Source organism: Lynx rufus, unplaced genomic scaffold (genome assembly GCF_022079265.1).
Source record: "Lynx rufus isolate CCGP_SWC_20201006 ecotype Redwood Valley unplaced genomic scaffold, mLynRuf1.p SCAF_2, whole genome shotgun sequence".
Lineage (NCBI taxonomy): Eukaryota > Metazoa > Chordata > Mammalia > Carnivora > Felidae > Lynx > Lynx rufus.
This window is the reverse complement of record NW_025814834.1, coordinates 201,507,051-201,533,040: the sequence shown is the minus strand read 5'-3', so window position 1 is coordinate 201,533,040 and position 25,990 is coordinate 201,507,051. Positions and strand designations below refer to the sequence as shown.

General features: G+C 37.0%; 1 protein-coding gene across 2 annotated transcripts in view; it reads right to left on the bottom strand.

Annotated features, from left to right (window-relative positions):
- EYA3 (EYA transcriptional coactivator and phosphatase 3) overlaps positions 1–25,990 on the bottom strand; it is a 98,497-nt gene that overhangs the window by 58,014 nt on the left and 14,493 nt on the right. For both annotated transcript variants that reach the window (XM_047082536.1, XM_047082537.1), the window contains exons 2-4: positions 13,632–13,733; positions 7,642–7,685; positions 3,458–3,537 (exon numbers count right to left, since the gene is read on the bottom strand). In XM_047082536.1, the coding sequence (XP_046938492.1) occupies positions 3,458–3,537; positions 7,642–7,685; positions 13,632–13,664 (157 nt within the window). In that variant the 5' untranslated portion in view covers positions 13,665–13,733. The remainder of the gene's footprint in view (positions 1–3,457; positions 3,538–7,641; positions 7,686–13,631; positions 13,734–25,990) is intronic.

Here is a 25,990-nt window from a genome sequence, read left to right as displayed (position 1 = left end):
GGGCTCTATGCTGTCAGTGCAGAGCCCGATGTGGGGCTCAAACTCATGAACCGTCAGATCACGACCTGAGCTGAAGTCAGATGCTTAACCAACAGAGCCACCCAGGCACCCCAACAATGTATACAATATTTAAAGTAATATAATAATGTAATGGATGAGAGGATGCAGAAAGAGAAAAGATGGTGGACTCAAAATAAATCCTGAAGCCCACCTACATTCGGAGTTCAGACAGAGGAAGAAGGGCCAAGAAAGGAGAAAGGCGGGAGGAAAAATGGTGAGGCAGAATATGAGAAGAGAGAAACATGCACTAGAACTAGTACTCTCACAGTAACTGAAAATAACTGATGACCTTGACAAGAGCAATTTCATTGGAAGAGTGGTGACAGGAGCAAAATTTGAGAGGGCTGAAGAATTAATGGGAGACAAGAAAACAAAAGGGCAACTCTAGGGGCTCCTGGGTGGCTCAGTCGGTAGAACGTCCGACTTCGGCTCAGGTCATGATCTCACGGTTTGTGAGTTCAAGCCCTGCGACGGGCTCTGTGCTGACAGCTCAGAGCCTGGAGCCTGCTTCGGATTCTGTGTCTCCCTCTCTCTCTGCTCCTTTCTCTCTCTCTCTCTCTCTCTCTCAAAAATAAATAAACATTAAAAAAAATTAAAAAGAAAAAAAAAAAAGAAAAAAGAAAAGAAAAGGGCAACTCTTTCCAGAGGTTCCAATGGGTCATGGGACAAAGAAAAGGCATGAAACTAGTGGGGAATACAGAACCAAAGGAAGATTTTGTTTGTGTTTTAAGACCACAGATACTGGGTCATGTCTCTTTACTGAGAGGAAGAATTAAGAAGAGAAGAAGAATGTGGGGCACCTGGGTGGCTCAGTCAGTTAACCATCCAACTCTTGATTTCGGCTCAGATCATGATCTCACAGTTCATGGGACCAAGCCCTGTATTGGGCTGTGTGCTGACAGCATAGAGCCTGCTTGGGATTCTCTCTCTGCCCCTCCCCCACTTACGTGCACATTTTCTCTCTCAAAATAAATAAACTTAAAAAAAATGTTTAAAAGAAGAGAAGAAGAATGTGATGATACAGGAGTGGTCTTAGGGGAGGGTAAGAAGGGATTGGACACAGAGCACAAAAGGTCTTACCTCTGGAGCAAGAATACTATTTCCATTCTGATGAGAATGAAGCAAGAAAACACGGGTACAAACACAGGTAGGTTTGAAGATTTGGTGGTGGAGGGATGATAAGGGAGTTTCTTGTCTGACAACTGCTATTTGCAAAGGAGCCATCAATTAAGGATGAGGAAAGGTGAGTGAGGGTATAGGTACTTTAAGAGGAAAAGAGGTGGGGCGCCTGGGTGGCTCAGTCGGTTAAGCGTCAGACTTCAGCTCGGGTCACAATCTTGCGGTCTGTGGGTTCGAGCCCCGCGTCAGGCTCTGTCTGGGCTGATGGCTCAGAGCCTGGAGCCTGCTTCCGATTCTGTGTCTCCCTCTCTCTCTGCCCCTCCCCCATTCATGCTCTGTCTCTCTCTGTCCCCAAAATAAATAAACATTAAAAAAAAAATTAAAAAAAAAAAGAGGAAAAGAGGTGTGAATTATCAAAAGGTAAAACTCATTAGGGAAATGGGGAAATGCAATAGGATTTCTAAGCATGATGGGTGCCTACTTGAGGCGTTGTAATAAGTCAACTAGGTATATAATTTAGCCATATTTAGCTATTTGAATACACTATGGAGAAGATGGGGAGTTATATTAAATTAGCAAGAAGGGTTAGCAAGGAGAGGCTTTGCAAGAAGGCTTAGCAAGAATAGCTCAAGAGGCAAAGTTACCGAAAGTATCTGTAATAGAATTATTATAATAAAGAGCCACAGAATATCTGCTGAGTAAAATGGGACATCAAGGCAGGCAGATGTGATGATGGGTACTGATTGGATAAGTCATCTACATGGATTTTGAAATCACTAAGAACAGTAAGGGTTTGGATGGAGAAGAAAACAAAGATCTAGTTTTTAAAGAGCAAAATGACTAGGAGTTCAGTCTAGGGTAAAAAGAAAGGTAGGGGGAGGCATAAATATAGACTTCAAAGGAACTAGAGTTTTTGAAGGAAAAAAGAGAAAAATCATTTAGAAGCAGCAAGAGATTCAACTTAATTCCTGGCCTTCGAATATAAAAGGAACAGGTTTATTTCTTGGGGATGAGTGGGACATTAAAAAAATTAGAGAGACTTTTCACTGATTAGAGCAGTTTCCCACAGAATGAACAGTTTCTCACATGCATCAGAATCACCTAGCTATCTTCTTGAAAATATAGATTCCCATCCGCATCAGATCTATTGAATGTGATAATCTATGAAAATGAGGCTGGAATTCTACACTACAAATAAGCACTCCAGATGATTCTTAAGTATGCTAAAAGTTTGAGAACCACTAGAATAATATATACAACTCAAGACATATCATTTTCTAATATATGGAAGTATATAAGGTGAAGCATAACCTGTTAAGAGAAGAAACATCCCCTAAACAAGTATCTTTTTAAAGAATACAATAAAGAATACAAATTTATTCTTTTAAAGTGTGTGGTAAAATATGGAGGGGCAATGAGATTTAATTTCAGGGAGCACTATTTGCCCTATGGAGGCAATCTGGAGGAGTATGTGGGTATGCCAGAGAAACTTACATCTCTGCAAGAATAAATCAGAACACTCTACAAACTTTTGGCCATGCATGAATGCATCTGTTCTATCAGAGAAAGTAGGCTGGTAAATGGAGGATGTATCTTATTGAGCTGGATCTCCCTTAGGGCCCACTATCAATCTCGGGTTCTGAGGGGATTACTTTTCTTTTTTGGCATAAATTGACAGGTAGAATCATTTGGTTATTAGAAAGGTGGAAAAACATCAAAGCCTCCAGAAGAGCAGTCAGAGGTTGGCCTACAAACTTTTCTGATGGTAAGGCATATTACCTATAGAACATCCAACTTCTTTTTTTAATTTTTTTCAATGTTTACTTATTTTTGAGACAGAGAGAGACAGAGCATGAACGGGGGACGGGCAGAGAGAGAGGGAGACACAGAATCCGAAGCAGGCTCCAGACTCTGAGCTGTCAGCATAGAGCCCAACGCGGGGCTTGAACTCACAGACCGTGAGATCATGACCTGAGCCGAAGTTGGAGGCTCAACCGACTGAGCCACCCAGGCGCCCCACGAACATCCAACTTCAAAACAAAAATAAAGTCAAGTGTGACTCCTCAGGTAAGTGGATTCCATGCGATTTTGTCCCTCAGCTGGTATGTCAATAAAGTTTATATGGGAGCACGGGGATGAACACACACACACACACACACGGAAAGGAAAGGCTTCTGTACATATGGGACAAAAAAGGCAGTCAGTGAAAACCAATTATAAAAGAACAGCATTACCTATAGGAATACCTCTTCCATCATGCACAGAATATAGTACTTACTTTCCTCTGACATGGTAAGGTTTGAAGCAAGGCTTGAAGTTTCAGGTTTCTGATCACTGACTTCAGGGCTGCTCACTTGACTGAGAGAACCAAAATGAATACATTAGTCCCTCATGGACTTGCTGCATTGCTTAAAGTGATTACATCAAACCCATTTCTTCCTAGGCTATACAAGTAGGAGGCAAAGTAAGTCTTCCTCATGGTATTATTATTATTGGTTTTAGCAGCTACCTGAAGAGCTAGGGTCAAGGGTAGTGTACCCTCAGCATGTGACTGTTCTTTCTCATATCACTAGACCCCTTCCACTTTCATATCATTCAGAAATTCTAGCTAAGTTATAGGCAAGTCAGAGTTTTTCTAAAGACCATGTGGTAGGGAAAAAAAAAAAAAAAACACCTCCACAACACTTAAAACTGCACTGTTGCTTTGTTTCCAAAGTTCCACAGGGAAGTAGAGAGATGTCTGATTTCAGAAAGTGATTCTCATAATCACTTGAAAAGTTTTTTCAAATTACATATGCTTGCTTCCCAGAAGGGGATTCTGAACCTTAAAATGGTTCATTCTGCTATATTTTTCTTCTCTAATTAAAAAAATGTTTTTCTAAATTTGTTATCATATCCCAGACTGAAAAATACCTTTTTTTTTTTAAGTTATAAGGGAAATTCAGAGAAATTGCAAAAGGTAAATCACACAAACTGGGAGAACAAGTCCTTATGTCACACACTTCAATGTTGGCAAGAGTCTCACTGAAATTCTGGAATGATGATTTTACTAACTAACTCCCTCTTCCTTCTACTTTACTTTCCACTCTTTAGTTATTCCCTCAACTACCAGGTTAGCATAATGATTAAGACTACAGATTCTAGAGCCAGACTGCTTGCGTTCATATTCCACTCTGCCAAAACTAGCTTAATGACTTTGGGTACTTCTTTGCACTCCAGTTTCAACTGTCAAAGAGGGATAATAATAGAGCCTAACTCATAGGGTAGTTGTAGGGATTAATTAATTAATATATAAAACGTACTGAGAGACTAGAACACAGACAATTTAACTGTAGCCATTATTATTATATTACAACTTCTCCCCAGCCCAGGCATCCTTTCCATATTCGTGTTTCCTAGAAAGAAATCCACTTTGCTATTCTACACTCTAGGGAAAAGTAGAGGACACTGTACGAGAGGCTCCATATATCTGGAAAGGTAAGACTGACTAATAAAAAACAAGAATAGTTTCTACGCAGCAAAACTTTTAAAATAAATGTTATTTATACTAAAAATACACAGCATCAAAATTTTTAATGTTTATTTATTTTTGAGAGAGAGAGAGAGAGAGAGAGAGAGAATATGAGTGGGGAAGGGGCAGAGAGAGAGGGAGACAGAGAATCCAAAGCAGGTTCTGCACTGTCAGCAGAGAGCCCAGTGCAGGGCCTGAACTCACAAACCATGAGATCATGATTTGAGCTGAAGTCAGATGCTCTACCGACTGAGCCACATGGACACCACCACAGCATCAAAACTCTTAAGGCTCTCATATCTTTTCTGAATGGACCACTAATATTCAAGTGTAATATCAATATAGTTTTTTTTTCCTGGTATATTCTGAATGTTCAAACAACTTTTCCTCAAATGTAATTAACTTTTTATTTATTTTTAAAAAATTTTAAATGTTTATTTATATTTAAGAGAGAGAGAGAGAGACAGAGAGCAAGCAGGGGAGGGGCAGAGAGAGGGGGAGACAGAATCCAAAGCAGGCTCCAAGCTCTGAGCTGTCAGCAGCGATGAAACCAAGAGTCGGATGCCCAGTTGGACTGAACCACCCAGGTGCCCCTAGTACTTTGTTAAACATTTAAAATTTTAGATCTAGGGGCGCCTGGGTGGTTCAGTAGGTTAAGTGTCCGACTTTGGCCCAGGTCATGATCTTGCAGTCTGTGAGTTCGAGCCCCACATGGGGCTCTGTGCTGACAGCTTGGAGCCTGGAGCCTGCTTCTGATTCTGTATCTCCCTCCACTTGCACTCTGTCTGTCCCTCTCAAAAATAAACATTAAAAATTTTTTAAAAAATAAATGAAATTATTAAATCTAGAAAAATTATGTACTATCTCAACATCTATTTTCACAGTTATATAAACATAAATTTTGCTTAATAGTTGTGCATGGTGAAAAAAAAAGGATGTTCTCAAATAAAAGGACTTCTCCCTCTAAAAAGCAAAAACACCCAAACTCTTCAAAAAGTGAGAAGCATCACAAATGCTTGATTCTTATTCAGTAGAACTCTTGTCAATAATCAACACAGGGGCACTTGGATGGCTCAGTTGGTTTAAGCATCCGACTCTGGTTTTGGCTCAGGCCATGATCTCATGGTTCATGGGTTCGAGCCCCATGTCAGGTTCCATGCTGTCTCTCCCTCTCTCTCTGCTCATTCCCTTCTCTCTCTCGCTCTCTCTGATAAATAATGAACACAATCAACCAATAATGAATAAACAAAATTAGGTTTGGACGTACAATGGAATATTATTCAGCCTTAAAAAGGAAGGAAATCCTGACACATGCTATGACATAAATGAACCCTGAAGACACTGCACTAAATAAAACAAGCTAGTCCCATAAAGACAAATACTGTCTGATTCCACTAAAAGGAGGTACTCAGAGTAGTCAAAATCACAGAGACAAAGTAGAACAGTGGTTGCCAGCAGTTAGGAGAACAGGGAAATGGGGAACTATTATTTAATGAATACAGAGTTTCAGTTTAGGAAGATGAAAAAAGTTCTAGAGATGGATGGTGGTGATGGTTGCACAACAATGTGAATATAATAATGCCGCTGATTTATACACTTAAAAATGAATGAATGGTGAAGTTTATGTTATATATATTTTATCATAATAAAGAAACTGAAGGAGAGAGAAGGGATAATTATAGGAAAAGACAAAGGTGGTAGGTTCCATAATATAACTGGAAGGATCAGCCTTAGATATAAGCAGAGGAATTAACTTCAGAGGATAGGGTAAAAGAGAATATTGTAGAGAAGCAGATAAATGGGTAGATGTGGTGACAGACAAATGAGACAGTTTCTATCTAAATGTTTCTAAGTTCTCTTTGAATTAGGGAGCAAGATCCCCAGCTGGGTAAATGGGAGCAAAGTAAAGGGCAAGAAAGATGAAAGGAAGGGGAGGAGGCAGGAGGCAAGGAGGAAGGGAGGGAGGGAAAGAAAGATGATTTTACAGCCTAAGATAAAACACACTAGGAAGGGTGGCTGGACCACCAGGAGTGCTTAAGTGCCTGTTTCCGATGTAATCATAAATGAAAACAGTTTTGTGTTTTTCTCTGACAATGTTCAGGTGACTGGAAGTAAGAATGGAATAGGTGAACAGGTGGTCTACCCAGGGTTGTGGTTTTGCTAAGGAAGCATGACACAGGGGAAAAGGAGAACAAGGTAGAAATGTTTGCAAGGGACTGATTAATAGATCTTATAATTTAAAAAGCGTAAGAAAAATATTGAAATCTTTGTGGGAAGCGTCAATGGGTAAGAGTGAAAATATGATAGCTCATTTAACGGAAAATGTACAGGAAGATATCACATGGCTGGTGTGGCAGTAGTGGAAATGAGCTGGAATGGGGTGTGTGGTACTGAAAGAGTAGGATTCTGGAAGTTCAGATGTTAGAGGTGGTGCAGTTACTGGTTCATAGACAAACAGAAGTAAGGACTGTGGAAAACTGAAAACTCTGGTGTTGTGGAAGCCGGAGTATGAGGGGCAAAGAAGCTGTCTCTTATCGACAGGGAGTGGAGCTAATGATTAAGGCATCCCATGTCCATTTGGTGATTAATGCCAAATCCTTTGGATTTCCCTTATTTCTGCTTCTTTTTCCCATTTTGTACCCTCTACATCTGACTGAAGAATGTTCACCATCATGTCTCTTCCGTATATTGCAGGACCTGATAGATAACATGAGTTCAGTACAAATTCCTAAACAAATAATGAATGAATAAGACAAAAATCAGCACTTATTTGTTTCAAGGACAAACCAGTGGAAGGATATTTTCACCTTAAACTAAATAATTTCAAAACCTAAAGACTGATGCTAAAATTCAAAACTAGCGTAGTCAACCCAAAATGTACCCATATACTTATAAATAGCAGGTGAAAAAAAACTAAGTAGATCATTAAAAAGAAATTTAACTTTTCATACCTTAAAGTTTGCTCTCCTGATTCCTGCATCTTGGCTTTTTTCACCTGCAAAAATAAATATACAAAGGCATCAATATAGTGCTCTGTTTCTGAAATCATCTACCTATTCAAATGGCAGGCTGATATTAACTAATAATTTACGGGGTAACTATTTCATTTTGTTTTGTTTACATTTATTTAATTAACCTTTGTTTAGAGTTAGAGATGGGCTTCTTTGTTTTTCACATGAGCTCTTTCTTTTCAATGAAAAAATTGTTTTTCAGATTCAAGGTAAAATGTTTACCAGGATTTTTACTCAAGATACAATGTTTACCAGAGTAAAGTATCCAAACTTGGGTACAAATTAGTTGGTTTTAAATTTTAACAGACTCATAATTATATTATCAAACAGTAAGTATGGCATATTCAACAACATCAACTCATTTATTACTTTATGAAACAGAAATGTCTTTATACTTAAATTACATGCCAAAAATAAAGATAAATTCTTATCAGGTTATGAGTAATTTAAAAAATATTCTTTATGCTATTCTGTTTTATTCCAGATTTTCATCTTTTTCTAATTCATTCTGAGGTAAAAACATTTCCACTGAAACAGTTTAAGAATCCCAAACAGAAGATCAACAACATTTAACAGTACCAGTGGATTTCCTTGCTTTCATATATATTACAAAGAATCTGATTTTAGAGTTCTCTGATTAGAATAACTAGTCACAGTAGAAACACGCTTAGTATGCTTAGCCATACAAAATTACAAAATTATGGATTGAGAGTATCTCAAGCTAATAAAAAGCTGAAAATCTACTAAATAATCTTAAACAAAAATATCAGGTGGGAATATAGCTATTTAATATGATTAAATTTAACATTTCAGACATTGTTTGCCTTGATTTGGGCAATTATGTCCCCCTATAAATCAGAGATAGGAAGCATCTGCTGCCTGGCATTCCAAGCAGGTAAACTAACTCAAAAAGATACAGACAGATATTACAAAAGTACGGGTTGAAATAGTACAATCCAGAAACTGAATGTAAAATAGTGTAGCTACTTTGGAAAAGTTTAGTAGTTCCTCAAGGGATTAAATACAGAGTTACCATATAATCCAGCAATTTGACTCCTAGCTATATAACCAAAAACCAAAAAAACAAACAAACAAACAAACAAAAAAAAAAAAAAAGGAAAAAGAAAAAAAAAAAAAAAGAAAGAAAACATATGTCCAGGAATGTTCCTAACAACACTATTTAAAATAGCCAAAAAGTGAAAACAACCCCAATGCTCATGAATGAACAGATAAATGGATAAATACAATGTTAAAATAATGATAAATAAAACAATGAATGATAAATAAAATAAATTCATACAGTATTATTCAGCAATAAAAGGGAATGAAGTACTGGTACATAATATATGCTACAATGTAAATGAACCCTGAAAAGATTATGCTAAGTGGAGAACGCCAGTCACAAAGAACCACATAATGTATGATTCCATTTACATGAAATGTCTACAAACAGGCAAATTTTTAGACAGAAGTTAGATCAGTAGTTACCTAGGGGTGCAGGGGATGAGGGAGTTGGGGGGTGGCTGCCAATGGGTATGGAGTTTCTTTTTGGAATGATGAAAATGTTTTAAAATTGATTCTAGTGATAACTAAAAAACATTGCGAATATATTAAAAACCACTACTTTAAAATGGATATGTCAATTTTTCTCAAAGCTTTTATTTTAAAAAAACGATATAATCTTACGGGCATGTTATAACTGAAGATAACATAAAAAAAAAGAACCAATGGCAAATTTGTGAAATCAGGGTTCTATTTGTACCTCTGCTAAAAAAAAAAAAAAAAAAATCATGCCTTAAAGGAAAGGAAATATCCATGTTTTGTTTCAAGCATTTCCTTACTCTGATTTTTCAGATGATCAAGGCTGGCTTTGCACTGATGTCTCTAAGTTTTAGGCTTATGGTATAAAACTGCTATTAGTCTGGAGGAACAGAACTCATTTGAAAGAAGTTAGGTACTTGCTTATAAATATGGGAATAAAAACATTTTTAAACTTTGAGGTATGCTATCCTTTACCTAAGTTTATCCTCCTTGATAAAGAAGACACAAAAGAAATCAGGGGTGTTGAGTCAAGAAGTTGTCTCTTCACCACCTGTTCTACCTCTTCTTCTCCTTCCCCTCCAAGTCCAAAACACAATTTTAAAGTCCTTTTTATTGTTCTCAAAAATGGTTCCCAAGCTACACTCCTGTTCTACATCCTAGCCTGGAGAGTATACTATGGTTATAAAGCATTTGCCACTTGTGTTGTCTACAGTAAGCATTAGTAATTTCTTTTTAAAATTTTAATACAAAAGGCATACATGCTCTTATTTTTAAAAATTCAAACCATTCAGATATGTATAAAATAGAAAAGACTTCATTCTGCCTCATTCCTCCATGAAATAATCAGTATTAAGTTTGCTGTATATTCTTCTAAAATTTTTCCTATGCATGTAGGTCCTTTCAAAACTTGAATTCAGAGAGCACACCTGATAGCCATAAAAGCAGGTATTTTTATGTGCTTCCAGCTTAGCAGGGACAATCTTGGTTTATACCTCTTATCCCGGAACCAAGTCTGTTTAGTGTCCCCTTTTACTCTTCAAAAGAGTTCCAGTTTGGACAATAATACAACTGTTTCAGAGTATTTGAAAAAGATAAAGACTGGGGGTCAAGGAAGGGGAAAGACAATAATTTCAAGGTAACTGGTGAACACAGAGTGAACCATTTCCAAATGCAGAAGACTGAGGATTGATCGGCAATAATCAATTGACAGAAAACCCAAAACTAAAATTTATGTTGCATGTCAACAATGACCTGAATAAAGCTTAAGACAGGGCAAGTAATTAGTAGAGAAACAAGAAAGGGATAATTCAGCAGGAAAGAGACAAGAAGAGATAGTGAGATTAAAATAATTCTTGTAATAATGTCACTAGTAACATCTATATATACAAGTAACAGTAGGGTTAAAACTCTTGGTTTTATTTATCATCATTAACTTGGAATAGAATCATTCTTTCTACTCAAATTTTAGACCTCTACTACAGCCTGTGAAGACTTGTTTTTCTCTTCAAAGTATAACATTTACTCTTTCCATTGTAATTATTTTGAACAGTCTTAAATATTCTGTTCTCAGATTCTGTATTTGTCCATTTGGCAGCCATTAGTCACAGGCCAAACTAAGCCATTAGCCAAACTAAGGACCAAGCTGTGTACATCTTCCCTGTGATCCAGAGCCCATACTCTGATCCATCTCCTTTATCCAACTTACACACCAAGCCAATACTTCCCCTGCTCTGAGTCACCCCAGAGCCAGACACCAGCACCCAGTAACATCCTTGATACCCCAAAAGCCCTTGGAATTATTCAGACTACACAAACCTAAATCGTTTACCCTGCCTTGCCTTGCCTCTGGAAACTCCAATAATGGCTATGGCCAAGCTTTCCCCTAGCTCCTTTTTGCCTCCTAACTGACATTGGTGCCTCCCCCTGTGGCCCTGTGTGATGTGCCATGCCTTTCACTTTTAAGGACATTAAGCTTTTCCTTCAATGGCACTGACTTCCCTGTGTTATCACTCACTTACCTTTAAAAATTAAGACCCAAGGGGTGCCTGGGTGGCTTAGTCAGTTAAGCCTCCAACTTTGGCTCAGGCCATGATCTCATGGTTTGTGTGTTCAAGCCCTGCGTCGGGCTCTGCGATGACACTGCAGAGCCTGCTTGGGATTTTCTCTCTCTCCCTCTCTCTATCCCTCTCCCACTTGTTTTCTCTCTCTCCCCCCCCCCTCTCTCTCTCTCTCTCTATATATATATATATATATATACCTCTAATTAAGATAAGATAAAAATAAAAATAAAAATAAAAATAAAAATAAAAATTAAGGCCCAGGAACAAATCAATAAAAAAATGATGCTCTGTGACAATCACCATTTATAGTCAGCAGAAAATGTTTTTAAAATGGTTTCATTTCTCACCTTCTTAAGTAACAATCAGGTTTTGGACATCATGTTATAGAAACTGAATAGAAGAGCAAGGAAATAAAGCAGAGTAGAAAAGACAACTCACCAGCAGGTCAGCCTCACAATTCTACTTTAAATACATAAGGAGTTACTGACAACAATACCCATTTCAACAGTATGTCAACACATAAGTCTTTTGAAACTAGACCTCTTGACCAGACTTCTGTCTTACTACATTAAAAACTCAATGCCATCATTTTCTTTGGTACATTTAATGTCTCTAACCCAGCTATTTGTTCTCACAGTACATATCCTAGGAACACTGCTGAGGATGATTTTTAATTCTACCATTTCCTTGATTATCGATGTCCCAACAGGGATAAGGGATGACATTTCAAATGTTCCAAGGTCATTTTACCAATTGCTATATCTTTCTGGTTTTATACTTGCCTTAAGTGAGAGGGCTAAAAGAAAAATGGCAAAGTAATCATCAGTATGTACTTCTCAACATAAAGAAAATATTAAAAATGTATTAAAGGACTTCTTGTGAGCACATGTCCATCTTTCTGTGATATAAAGAATACATCTGGAACATGAAAAACATACCCTATTACCTGCTTTCAAAATTCAAATTTTTCTAAGCTGGATTTTCATAAAGGTAAACATGTATCATTCTGCATTCTTCCTTAATATAAAATGCAAGAGGCTCATTCAGGATAGTAAACTGACTCAGTATTTATCTAACTTCAGAAAAATCTCAACACAAAAGAAAAACATCCTTTAATACAAAAGTATCTACGAGAATGATTACTATTGCCTTTCCTTATTTATTTATTTATTATTTATTTATTTTGCTTTTTTATTTTTATTTATTTTTTTTTAATTTTTTTTTAACGTTTATTTTATTTTTGAGACAGAGAGAGACAGAGCATGAACGGGGAGGGGCAGAGAGAGAGGGAGACACAGAATCGGAAACAGGCTCCAGGCTCCGAGCCATCAGCCCAGAGCCCGACACGGGGCTCGAACCCACGGACCGTGAGATTGTGACCTGAGCTGAAGTCGGACGCCCAACCGACTGAGCCACCCAGGCGCCCCTATTTTGCTTTTTTAAATGCTAAGGGTCAAAACACAGAAAGACCAAAATATACAAAAAAAAAAAAAGGCCACAACAAGGCAATAAATCTGTATCACTTGAGGACATTTAAAATTATTTTATTTATTTATGTTAAATATTTAAAAGAAATTAAGAATCTAACCTGGACTCTAGGGTCTTATCTATTTTTTATCTACTTTTTAAAATAAGTATTTTAGTATTTAAAAATACTTACCTATTTTTAACAATTAGTAATCAAATTATACTTTCTTCAACTACTACTACTTTTTAAAAACTTAATCAGAAAAATTTAGGTAAAGATAAAAAGTACGTTTTCTGGCACAAATGATAATATATACTGTTTTACTGGTAAACAGACATCCTCTTTTATTTTCTAAAAACTGTAAGGATAGCAATTTTGGGTTTTTTTTAATGGCATTTACAAATACAGTACTTTTTTTATTTTTATTTTTTAATGTTTATTCTTTTTTGAAAGACAGAGAGAGACAGAGCACAAGTGGGGTGGGGTGGAGAGAGAGGGGGACACAGAATCTGAAGCAGGCTCCAGGTTCTGAGCTGTCAGCACAAAGCCCAACGCAGGGCTCGAACTCATGTACCGCAAGATCATAACCTGAGCCAGAGTCAGATGCTTAACCGACTGAGCCATCCAGGCGCCCATGCAATACTCAGTTTGTAATACTGAATTTTCTAAGCAGACTCCCAGGTATTGACAAAATGTGAATTAAAGGACACGAAATTGTTTTCTTAGAAGGAAAGTATTAAGAAGTCTCTTCCTTATTTTTATTTCTAAATTGGAATCTGCAGTATAACTGAGTGATCTTTAAAATCTCTTAAGATTAGCTTTTCTATAAAGAACTTTAAATTGTTAAAGGAAATACTTACTGGTTGTTCTGGTAAATCTTGCTCTTCTTCCATGAGGACCAATATTTCTTTCTTACACTTATGTGACTGGATTGCAAGTGTCTGTCAAGCAGTCTTCACAGTCTGTTTAAAAAAGAGGGGGGATCCAAAGCTTTATGTCCTCTTTTATCATTGAGGCCATCAGATAATAGTTTTTTTAATTTTTGTTACCTCAAGCTTTCTACGTGAGTCCCAATCTCAAAATCTCAACCTGCACGTGGCTTTTCCAAACTGACATGCTGTACCAAGTCAAGACAGGTATACCCAATGACCTTTATACTACATCGCAAAAGCCAACACGTGGAAGCCCTTCTGGTTTACTTAAAACGTGGTTACTATAGTGCCCAATGCATTAAACATTTTATAATGACAGCTGTGTGCAGATAACTAAAACATTATTTTTGAGGATTATTGTTACATTAAAAAATGATAAAAACTAGCCTAGCAAGTCAGTATGTTATGATAACATCTAACCTGCTTGAATCTGGAACATTTACATAATTGTTAACACAGACACACCAAATCACTTTAAATAGGACAAAATGGACTATCAATTAAATACTTTCACAACCAACTATCTATATATATGTTATTAATTTAAAGGCAAGTTCTTCTGGATTTATTTTAATAATGCAAATAAATAAGTAAAGCAAAACCTTGAATTATAGAATTAAGGAAAAATAATCATGTAAAGCCAAGACCCAATTTTATTCTGAAATAACAAGCTCCACTAAATATACTACTGTGTCAATTTTGTTTTTAATTTTTTCAATGTTTATTTATTTTTGAGAGAGAGTTTGAGCAGGGGAAGGGCAGAGAGAGAGGGAGACAGAATTCTAAGCAGGTCCCAGGCTCTGAGCTATCAGCACAGAGCCCGATATGGGGCTCAAACTTATGAACTGTGAGATCATGTTCTGAGCCAAAGCTGGACACTTAACCAACTGAGTCACCCAGGTGCCCCAAAGCAAACTCTTTACCTTCTCAAACCCTGCTCTTCTTGACCTGATTTCCAAACTAAGAAAGAAAAATAAAGGACTCGAAGACCCCAATTAATGGTAAGAACATTTTACTGTGGCCTGCTGGCAAGAAATAGGTAGATATTAGAAAACTAAACACATTGGAAAAACAAAAACTCCATTTCCATTTAACCCAAATGAAACGGACACTTCTCCAAAACAGATGTGACTGCTTCTGGTTTTAATTAAGGTCACTCCTGTTTTCACTTCTACCAACCACTGTACCTAACTTAACCTATAAAGCTAAAGCAAGTATAGAATCTTATTGGCAAAGTAATGGAAACATATAAAAAACACGAAAAAAGAAATGAAAAACTTCAGTAGTGCCAATAACACCACCCCTCCACTTCTACTGCTCCATCTCGATGCAATACAGCATGCTTTATTTTAGAGCCACACTCCAGAATGGGAAAAAGAGAGAAAACATGTGTCTTTTTAGATGCAAAATTGTCCCACTCTACCACAGCTTTAATCCCTTCCCAGACCTAGAATGTCGTAAGAAAAAAGTTTAAAGGTCAGAAGCATGTGATCATCAATACTCACGTGGAGTCGTACACAGAGCCTCAAAAGCTAAGTTCTCAAACTACATGACGTAGATAACTAGTGCTGCAGAATTACGGAGCACAATAACTAAAGCCCACAGGGGCTATCTTGCCTGAACTTGTTTTGCTCTACTCGGAAGAGTATAATCAATGTGACGTGAAACTGATTACAATTGTGAAAGATGAAACATTTTTATGTTTTACCAGCTCCTTCCCATCTTAGTTTTAAATTGAAATGTCTTTATTTTATGGGATTTTAATAACATCTAAATGTACATAATATGCATACATAATTTCATCCCAAAACAGGAGCAAAATCTGGCCAAATCATGAGGTAAATGTAATGCCTTTAATACCTCATTTGTTGAATTTTTGTGTGACCAGCTCTCACCTAAACAAAAAGTGTTTACTTAAGTAAAACAAAAGTGTTTTACTTAATTGAAGGCCATACTGTAATAACTGTAATCTCTAATTTGTAGATTCTCAGCACGGGAGAGGGAAGGGATGTTCCTTCTCATGGGGGAAGGGTTATAAAATCTACTTCTGGGCAAGACAGAAGGTAAGAAAAATTATTTTAAGAAAAGGATACTCATAACGTGCTTTAATTTTAAACATAAGAACTAATTGATTTAAAAAATATGAACATCAAAGGAGAACAGACATTTTTTATCGATTAAAAGGGATCATGGGTTTTAGAAAGTAAGAAATACTACTCTTAATTGTGGGGAAATAAATTCTCAAGCCAGACAAAACTAAATGTTCAATCTTGAATTTTGTTTTTTAGAAATATGGCAATATTATGGTGATCTTATTATGAAAAGGAACAAATTTTTTTATTTTTCTTAGGATAAAATCTATGGTGAGTTGCAAAAAAACTTTAAGGGAAAAACTGGAAGACATTCTACCTCCTCTATTTTTCTTTGAAAATAAGCACCCTTTGTTATTTCCATCTTAAAAATCCCTTTTAGTTTCTCAGCTTTTCAATTTAGGGAAATAAAAGGGGCATAATTTTTATAGTTAGAAAACATTTTTTTAAATCAAGTAATCAATCAAGTGATCAATGATCACCAATAATTTTGATCATTTTAGAACAAACAAACAAAAAAAAACGATCTACAAGGAAAGCACATGATTTGTTACAGAATCTTCTGGGATTCTACTGGCAACGTGTAACGTGTATAAAGTTGCAAACATTCATTCTGGTACATTTGTGTATACAATATATTAATTATATTAATAATGACTATAAATTATGTATTTTCCTCACAACATGCATCTAAGACACTACTTTCTATCAATACAGTAGTCTTCTATCCAATAATTTATAACTTGAATAACCTGAAAAATATAAGGATATACTAAATATAAGAATGCAAGTATTTGTCACATTCCTAGCACTTCTCAATGTGCTAAAACCTTAATATTAAGACCTCACACCATTTTCTGTAATTGGCACATGCTTACAATCAAGTCACGTTTACTAGCAACAGACGGAAGTGCTGTATAACACAGATACAGTGCTCTGATACTTAATATCAAAAAAAGTACAGAATTACTATACTAATCTTAATATTCTCATTTCCATGTATGAGTTCTAGCATTTAATCGAATTGTAGGTTTTTAATGTAACCTGATATTATTCTACACTTACTGAAATTCATCTTTTAAAATATCCAAAAATAGGACTTGACAAGGACTTGACATAGAAATGGAAAGTGGATTCTTATTGCAATTTAAATGAATACAATTACTTACAACTTAGTCAAACGGCCAGTGAAATTACAAAACATGCTCTGAGTCAATCTTTTAAGTACCTTCGAGCATTTGGACAGTAATGTCTTCTCCTAATTTTCTAGTTTCAATTCTTACTATTGATTTCTAAAAACAGCTTTTTAATCACCTTTTTGGGTGAGAGTTTGTCAGTATCTATATATCATCATGGACAGACATCTGGGAAAATCTACATTTGAGAACAGAAATAGTATTATTTCCTAAGACTTTCCCTACCTGTAAACGCTGACAACGAAAAAATAGGGAATTCTGTTTGGATTTGAAAGGTCAATTTTAAATACTGTGATTTCACATGTTTATAAATAAAGCAGGATACTTTTGTAACATGGCAGTCATAATTTAAAAAAAATTGTTTTTTAATGTTTATTTATTTTTGAGAGAGAGTCAGAGCATGAGCAGGGAAGGAGCATTGAAGAGAGGGAGACACAGAATCTGAAGCAAGCTCCAGGCTTTGAGCTGTCAGTGGAGAGCCAATACGGGGCTCGAACCCACCAAGTGCAAGATCATGACCTAAGCTGAAGTCAGATGCTTAACTGGCTGAGCACCGAGGCCCCCCGGCAGCCATAATTTTTATTTTTAATCTTTAGAAATTAGAAGGGAAATTATTAGTAAATATTTTATTTCAAAATTCTAATTAAGATTCCTATGTCATAATTTCTGTTTTGCACCAAGTTAAACATTCTATTCACCCTGTAACTATAAATGGCTACAGGTAAGAACTTACGTTACTGCAATGTTATTATAGCTCTTAAGTATAGGAAGGGAAACACACACACACACACACAGCACAGAATAAAGGTCAAATTGCTTTCAATGAAAATAAAGTATATGTTACTCTTGATTATGTGTCTAAATAGAGCACAACATTCTGATTATAAGTCCTAGAAGGGGAACTTGCATGTGGCTACGTGTGCACAGATTAAGTGAGTATCTTTGATACAGTTCTAAAGAGAAAACAGGTAGCTCATAAATTTAATCACTGACTACACTGTATTTTAGAAGTCTACTTACTATTTCTTCCAAAGCCTTATAGATAAATTTTTAGAACACACCAAACAAAAGGCTACAGTTTTCCTGGGGAAAATTAACAGCATCATTCCCCAAATTAAATATATCTCAGCAAGGGGCGCCTGGGTGGCTTAGTCAGTTAAGTGTCAGCTCAGGTCGTGATCTTGTGGTCTGGGAGTTCGAGCCCCTCGTCGGGCTTTGCGCTGACTGCTTGGAGCCTGGACCCTTCGGATTCTGTCTCTCTCTCTCTCAAAAAAGTAAACATTAAAAAACTAAAAAAAAAAAAAAAAAAAAAACAAAACTATATCTCAGCAATAGTTATAAACAATAGTAATCTAAAGAAGTGTCAAAAAAGTGCTACATCATTACTTAAGATTAACATGTGGATTACTTTAGGATTTAAAAGTACGTAGTTAGCAAAAAAAGAGTACATAATTAGCAAATGTCTATCATGGTATCCTCAAATATAATTATGTGTATGCCTTGAAGAATGAAAACAGTAAGCAAAATACTGTCTTTTAATGGCTTTAAGATAACTGCTTCAAGTATTGTTATTCAATAATAACTTATCTATTTAAAGGAGATCATAAATGAATTAAGAAACTAGGGTCCTAACACCCAAAGTACCAAACATAAAATCTAAAGACACCTCTTCCAAATAAACTCTAATTTATCAACTAGGAGGCCTTACAAGGCAAAATCAGAAAAGGTGTCAGGAGAAATGGTTTCAAAACATAAGAATACATCTCTGTGGTCTCTTGTGAAACATTGCTTAGTAGTAAGCGGCAGAGGGCAAGTAGTAATTTGGGATTCCTAATCCACAAAACATACACATTAATTTCAAACATAAAGTGAACAAATGTTTATTCTAATACTTACAAATATCTTATTGAAATTAGGCAACAATAACAATGAGTATCTTGGAGGAGAAGAGAATAATTGAGGGAATTAAGAAAGATGTACCCTACACCAACCAGTCTTTAAAACCAATTATAGTGGGAAGGACGAGAGAGCAATCATTTACTAAGCATATATAATACCCCAATTATTTTTAAGTTTATTGTCTTACCTAGTTTTATTTCCACAACTATCCTCATACAGGACAACTATCCTATCCACGGACAGGGCAGCTAGGACTGAGAGATTTAAACAATTTGCCTGAGAATAACAGCAATAATGTTTCAGGTTAAGGTAGAAATACATCAAATAAAGATATTACCACCAGAGGATGGTGGTAATAGTTGCACAACACCATGAATGTACTTAATGACACTGAATGCTGTATTTAAAAGTGGGTAAGGGAGCCTGGGTGACTCAGTCGGTTAAGTTTCTGACTTTGACTCAGGTCATAATCTCATTGTTCCCAAGTCTGAGCCCTGTGTCGGGCTCTGTGCTGACAGCTCAGAGCCTGGAGCCTGCTTGGGATTCTATGTCTCCTTCTCTCTCTCTGTCCTCTCTCTTCCCTGCTCGTGCTCTCTCACTCTCAAAATTAACATTAAAAAAATTTTTTTAAATAAAAGTGGGTAAAATAGTTAATTCTGCTATGTGTACTTACCACAATAAAAAAATACTAAAAGACCCACGAGGGGCGCCTGGGTGGCTTAGTCAGCTAAGCATCTGACTTGGGCTCAGGTCATGATCTCGCAGTCTGGGAGTTTGAGCCCCACGTCGGGCTCTGTGCTGACAACTCAGAGCCTGGAGCCTGCTTCAGATTCTGTGTCTCCCTCTCTCTCTGCCCCTACCCCACACACACTCTCTCTCTCTCTCTCTCTCAAAAATAAATAAACATAAAAAAATTTTTTTTAATAAACAAAAAGACCCATGAGACAAGAAATCCCAAAGCAATGATCAAATCTAAAAAGTGCTTATAAGTAGAGAAAAATCAATATTTAAAAACTATTGCCAGGGCACCTGGCTGGCTCAGTTGGAGCCACATGTGACTCTTGATCTTGGGGTTGTGAATTTGAGCCTTACAGTGGGTATAGATTACTTAAAACAATTTTTTTTGATGTTTATTTATTTTTGAGGGAGACAGAGACAGAATGCGAGTGGGTTGGGGCAGACAGAGAGGGAGTCATAGAATCTGAAGCAGGCTGCAGGCTCCAAGCTGTCAGCACAGAGTCCGACATGGGGCTCAAACTTACGAGCTGTGAGACTGTGACCTGAGCCGAAGTCGGACGCTCAACCGACTGAGCCACCCAGGCACCCCTACTTTAAAAAAATAAAATCTTAAAAAAATACTGCCAGAAAAATCGTATCAATGTGGAGAAAAACATGACTAATTCTAAATATATGAAGAACTAAGCATTCAAGAAATTTTGGAGAAAGTAGATTAGCATACTTATCTGTAGAAAAGAGATAAAAATTTTGTGCAACAGAAGAAAGCATAAGCAACAAATCAACAGAGCCAGTTATTAAAATGCACTTTCATGCAATGAGAAAAAACAAATCTAAGATTAAAGGGATATAACAAATATAATTATGATAAACCTTAATGTCTATAAAATAAACCCAACAATTCAACAATATGATAATTTGTTATGTGGCAAACCATGACTAACATCCATCAAGGATGGATGCTTCTGTATCCATCAAAGGATACAGACAGTTTAAGTAACCACCAAGATCAAATCAGCACTTGGGAAAAAAGATTCTCACCACTAACTGAATAAACTGTAATATTTTTAAGATACTACTTTCTACCAATGAAATACCAAAAATATATATATAAGCAACAAAACCGAGTGTTCTCTGAACTATAAGAAAATAAGAAATATTCAGGGGTGCCTGGGTGGCTCAGTCAGTTGAGCATCCGACTTGGGCTCAGGTCATGATCTCACAGTTCATGAGTTCAAGCTCTGCATTGGGCTCTGTGCTGATGGCTCGGAGCCTGGAGCCTGCTTCAGATTTTGTGTCTCCCTCTCTCTCTGCCCCTCCACAGCTCACACTCTGACTCTCTCTCAAAAGTAAATAAACATTAAAAAAGATTTAAAAAAATATTCAGGCACAGCTGTAAAATCATATTATCTTCAGACTATCCTCTGGTTAGAGTCAGGTCATAAAATTGCCCATGGCCTGATTCGTTTCCTAATTTTTCCCCCAAAATTAAGTAGAGGGGTAAAAAGTCAACTCTATTCCACTATTTCAAAAAATAGAGTAAGTTTGTTCAGAGAAATGAAAAATCAGAAACAACCAACTTGTGGAGAATGGTTTACCTATGCTCCAATTGCACTAATGAACATTCTTTATTCTTTTTAATTGTTTTCAATGTTTATTTTTGAGAAAGAGCGAGAGAGACAGAGCGTGAGCAGGGGTGGGGGAGGGCAGAGTGGGAGGCAGACACAGAATCTGAAGCAGGCTCCAGGCTGTGAGCTGTCAGCACAGAGCCCAACATGGGGCTCGAACTCACGAAACCGTGAGATCATGACCTGAGCCGAACTCGGAGGCTTAACCGACTGAGCCACCCAGGTGCCACTAAAATATTACTCTGCATATATACAGGAAAGATGTTGTATTAGTACTTTTGTAAACTGCCACTTTACCAGAATCTCATTCTTTCTAATAATGAGAACAGTAAGAGAGTTGATTGTTGAGTTTCAGCTATATATTTTCCCTTGCTGCATAAAAATAGTTTCCTTCCTCTTTCCCAATATTAACCTCTTTATTTCTTCTTACTACCTAATGATATTGGTTTACACCTCCACTATAATATTAAGTAACAATACTAAATGTTGGGCATCCATTTCTTGTTCCTCACATTAATGAGAATACTTCTACCATACCACTGTTAAGTGTGATATTGGTTTTGGTCTGAAATAAATTTGGGGTGCCTGCCTGGCTTAGTTTATAGAGCATGTGATGCTTGATCTTGGGGTCATGAATTCAAGCCCCACATTGGGCACAGAGGTTACTTAAAAAAAAAAAAAAAGAAAAAAAAAGGAAAGGAAAAGAAAAATGAAATAAGTTCTCTTTAATCGTGTCAAATAAGAATTCATCAATTTTAATTAAATGAAGAACATTTATCAGGAAAAGATATTAATTTGGTCAATGCTTTTTTGGCATCCAAAATGATGATGACCATATGGTTTTTCTTTCATCTATTAAAACATGTTAACAGATCTAATATTGAACCATATGGGCATTTATTTCAGAAATTAAACTCTTGGGTTGTAGAATATTATTTTAACATACTGTTGAATTCTATTTTCTAGTACTGAATGTAAGATTTTTACATTAATAATTGGAAGATTCTTCCATGGTTTCCTATTTTGTGTTGTCCATGAAGTTTTAGAATCAACATTTCATTGGCTTCCTTAAAAGAGCTATAAACTCTCTTATCCATGCTCTGGTTCAGCTATCTATTCCTTGGCTATTTGAAATAACATACCTATGAAAACACCTAGGTCTAAAAGTTTTTATGGAGCAGTCCTTTGTTAACTTTACGGATTCCCTTTATTGTTATTGGTCTACTGAATTTCTTTCTTCTGGGGTCAAATTTGGCAACATTTTCTAAAAATATCCATTTCATCCAGATTGTCAAGTTTATTTGCATAAGGTTTTAAACCATAATGCATGTGTGTAGTCTTTTCATTCTCTTTAGAATGAATTCTACCATAAAACCTCCCAAACTTCGGGGCGCCTGGGTGGCTCAGTGGGTTAAACACCCAACTTCGGCTCAGGTCATGATCTCGCGGTTTGTGGGTTCGAGCTCCGCATCAAGCTCTGTGCTGACAGCTCAGAGCCTGGAGCCTGCTTCGGATTCTGTGTCTCCCTCTCTCTCTGTGCCCCTCCTTTGCTCATGTTCTATCTCCCTCCCTCTCAAAAAATAAATAAACATTAAAAAATTTAGAAGAAAAAAAAACCCTCCCAAACTTCATCCAAATCAGTTTACTCTCAGTGAACTTCCTATTGATCAAAATCAGTAATCAGAACATTCTGATTCAAGAGAGCTGAAGAAGCACACCCATTTATGTCCTCTCTCCAGAAATCCACTTCATAAAAATAATAGCAAAGGAATGAAAGAGATAAAAGACACAACAACAAAATAAAAACAGTGGGGCATCTGACTGGCTCAGTCAGAAGAGCATGCGGCTCTTAATGTCAGGGTCATGAGTTTGAGCCTCACATGGGGTGTAGAGATTACTTAAATAAATAAAACTTGAATAAAATTTTAAAAAAGAAAAGAAAAACAGTGATTTCAAGAGGCAAAAGATTCAACAAATTTCTAGAAGACAGAAAGTATATAGAGAATTGATATCTGAGTCATCCATTTTCTCATCATTTCAAGAAATATTTTAGGGGCACCTGGCTGGCTCAGTTGGTAGAATATGTGACTCTTGATCTGGGAGTTGCAAGTTCAAGCCCCACAATAGGTGCAGGGCTTACTTTAAAAAAAATAAATATTTTATGTACTAGGCATTATTCTAGGCACTGGAGATAAAGAACTGTGCACAAAGACTCCCTGCTCTTAGTATGTTTATATTCTAACTGGTAAGAGACAGATAAAAAGTAAATTATTATTCAAGCAGTGGTAAGAAATATAAAATAGGACAAGGAAATAGAGAAACTAATTTCCTACAGAGTCTGGATTCTTTGTTCCATGTGGCCACTGAAGTCTCTGATGTTAGTTTAATGGTCAGCTAATGATTAGACAGAGATTTCCTTAGACTCCTGGAACCAGTAAATCTCCCAGTCTTCATGGATGGGCTCTGTATATGTATTAGGGCACACTTTTAACACTAAGCCAGTTTATAATTTCTCCTTAGCCTTCACTATCCGTTGGCACAGAGCCTCAACATGAACTAGAACTAAGAACTTAGGGCCTTCTCAGGTCCTTTCTAAAGATGCACACAGCTCAACATATGGGCACAGCCTTCTGGATTCCCAGGAATATATCAAAGCTTTACAAATCCCCTATGGACATCTACTCCCCAGCTTTTCCTTTTAAGCTTTTTGGTTAGTCTGTTTGCCCCAACCGTTACTCACTACCACAGGCAGCTGAGACGTTCAATTGCCTCTAATTGTTTTCAATGAATACCCTGGGCAGAAAAGGCTCCAAGTCTGGTCAAATATATGCAAGTTTGCAAATGAGGTCTTTTAAGGAACCACCAGACAGGTCAATTAATAACAAATAATAACAAGTCAAATAATGACAATTCTCTGGAACAGGGCTTTGAAAAAGCTCCAGTCTTGGTCTGTAGCTTCCAGTTGGCTTCTGGGCTGCTAGTTTTCACCATGATTAGGGACTGTTGGTTTTCAAAGCTACTGTGGAACTGGAGAGAGGACGGCACCTGGGCAAGTTAAAACATTACAAAGTTCACAGTGTTCCTGAGATTTGGCCATTTTTCTTGAATAAATGTTCCTAGTTTGCTACAAGCCTATGGTTAATGTTCAGAGTTCTGAAACAGTTGATTTTGACTATGTCTGCCAGTGTCCTCATTGTTTTTATAAAGTATTTCCAGAGGTTCTTCCTCTGCCATGACTGCCGACATCCTGCATTTTAATTGAGAAACTCCTTTTTTTTTAAATGTTTATTTTATTTCTGTGAAAGAGACAGAGCATGAGCAGGAAAGGGGCAGAGAGACAGGAGACACAGAATCTGAAGCAGGCTCCAGGCTGTAAGCTGTCAGCACAGAGCCTGACACGGGGCTCGAACTCACAAACTGTGAGATCATGACCTGAACCAAAGTTGGACACTTAACCGACTGAGTCATTCAGGTGCCCCAAGGAACTTATATTCTAATAGAAAGATGAACAAATAATAAGGTAATATGATTTCACAAAGCAATAAGTACTATGGAAAATAACACAAAGAATAGAGAGTGACTACAGGGGAGCTATTTCAGATAGGGTGATAATTTCTGTGAGATGGTAACATTTCAGCAGAAATGTTAATAATGAAAAGGATGGAGTTATAAGAAGATGCAAAGGAAGAGGTTTCAGAAGGAAAACAAGTGTAAAGAAACTGAAAGGATGACATCTGGGCATGTCGAGAAATGGCAAAAAGGCCAATGTTAGCAAGTGAATGAGTGGTTGGAAAAGAAGACTCAGATGCAGGCAAGGGCCAGATGACACACAGCCTTGTAACACATGATACGAAGTTTGGGAACGCAATGAGTGCTTCAAGCAAAACAATGACATAATTTGAGGGGTACCTGGTGGCTCAGTCGGTTAAGCATCCGACTTCGGCTCAGGCCACGAACTCGTGTTTCGTGAGTTTGAGCCCGGCCTCAGTCTCTGTGCTGACAGCTTGGAGCCTGCAGCCTGCTTCATATTGTGTCTCCCTCTCTCTCTGCCTCTCCCCTGCTCGCACTCTCTCTCCCTCTCTCTCTCTCTCAAAAATAAAGATTTTTTTGAAAATTAAAAAGAAAAAAGAATTACATACTTTGATTAATAAACACTAAACACCATGGGGAGAATAGACCATATGGATACACTTGCCCTCCTCAGGCAGACCATTCAATGTGTCTGGAAAGTATTTCTCCAGGCTTTATCCAGGGGACAAACACCAGATGCTCAAAATCAAGAGCAAGGGCCAGAACACTGATTTAAGCTCCAGGCACCCTTCATTTCTTCATAACTGTTTACTTGAATCTGGTACATTTCTAAAACTTCTACATATACTTTCATCTGTGATTTCTTCTCCTAGTCTCTATTGACCCAATCTCCTTGTTTCTCATCTTTCAGAAATTTGAAAGTCTCATCAACTGATGGTAACCTTTCTTGATATACTAAAACATCTAACATATCTAACATATTACTCAGAGTCCTTCATACTCAAGAGTCCTCCTTTGTGTAGACACAAATATCCAGTAGACCTATACTCAGTGATCTCCCTTAAAGCTCTATTTATTTATTTTAGAGACAGCAAGAGAGCACACACGAGCTGGGGAGAGGGGCAGAGGGAGAGACAGAATCTCAAGAAGGCTCCACACTCAGTGCAGAGCCCAACGACTCTGTGATCATGACCTGAGACAAAATCAAG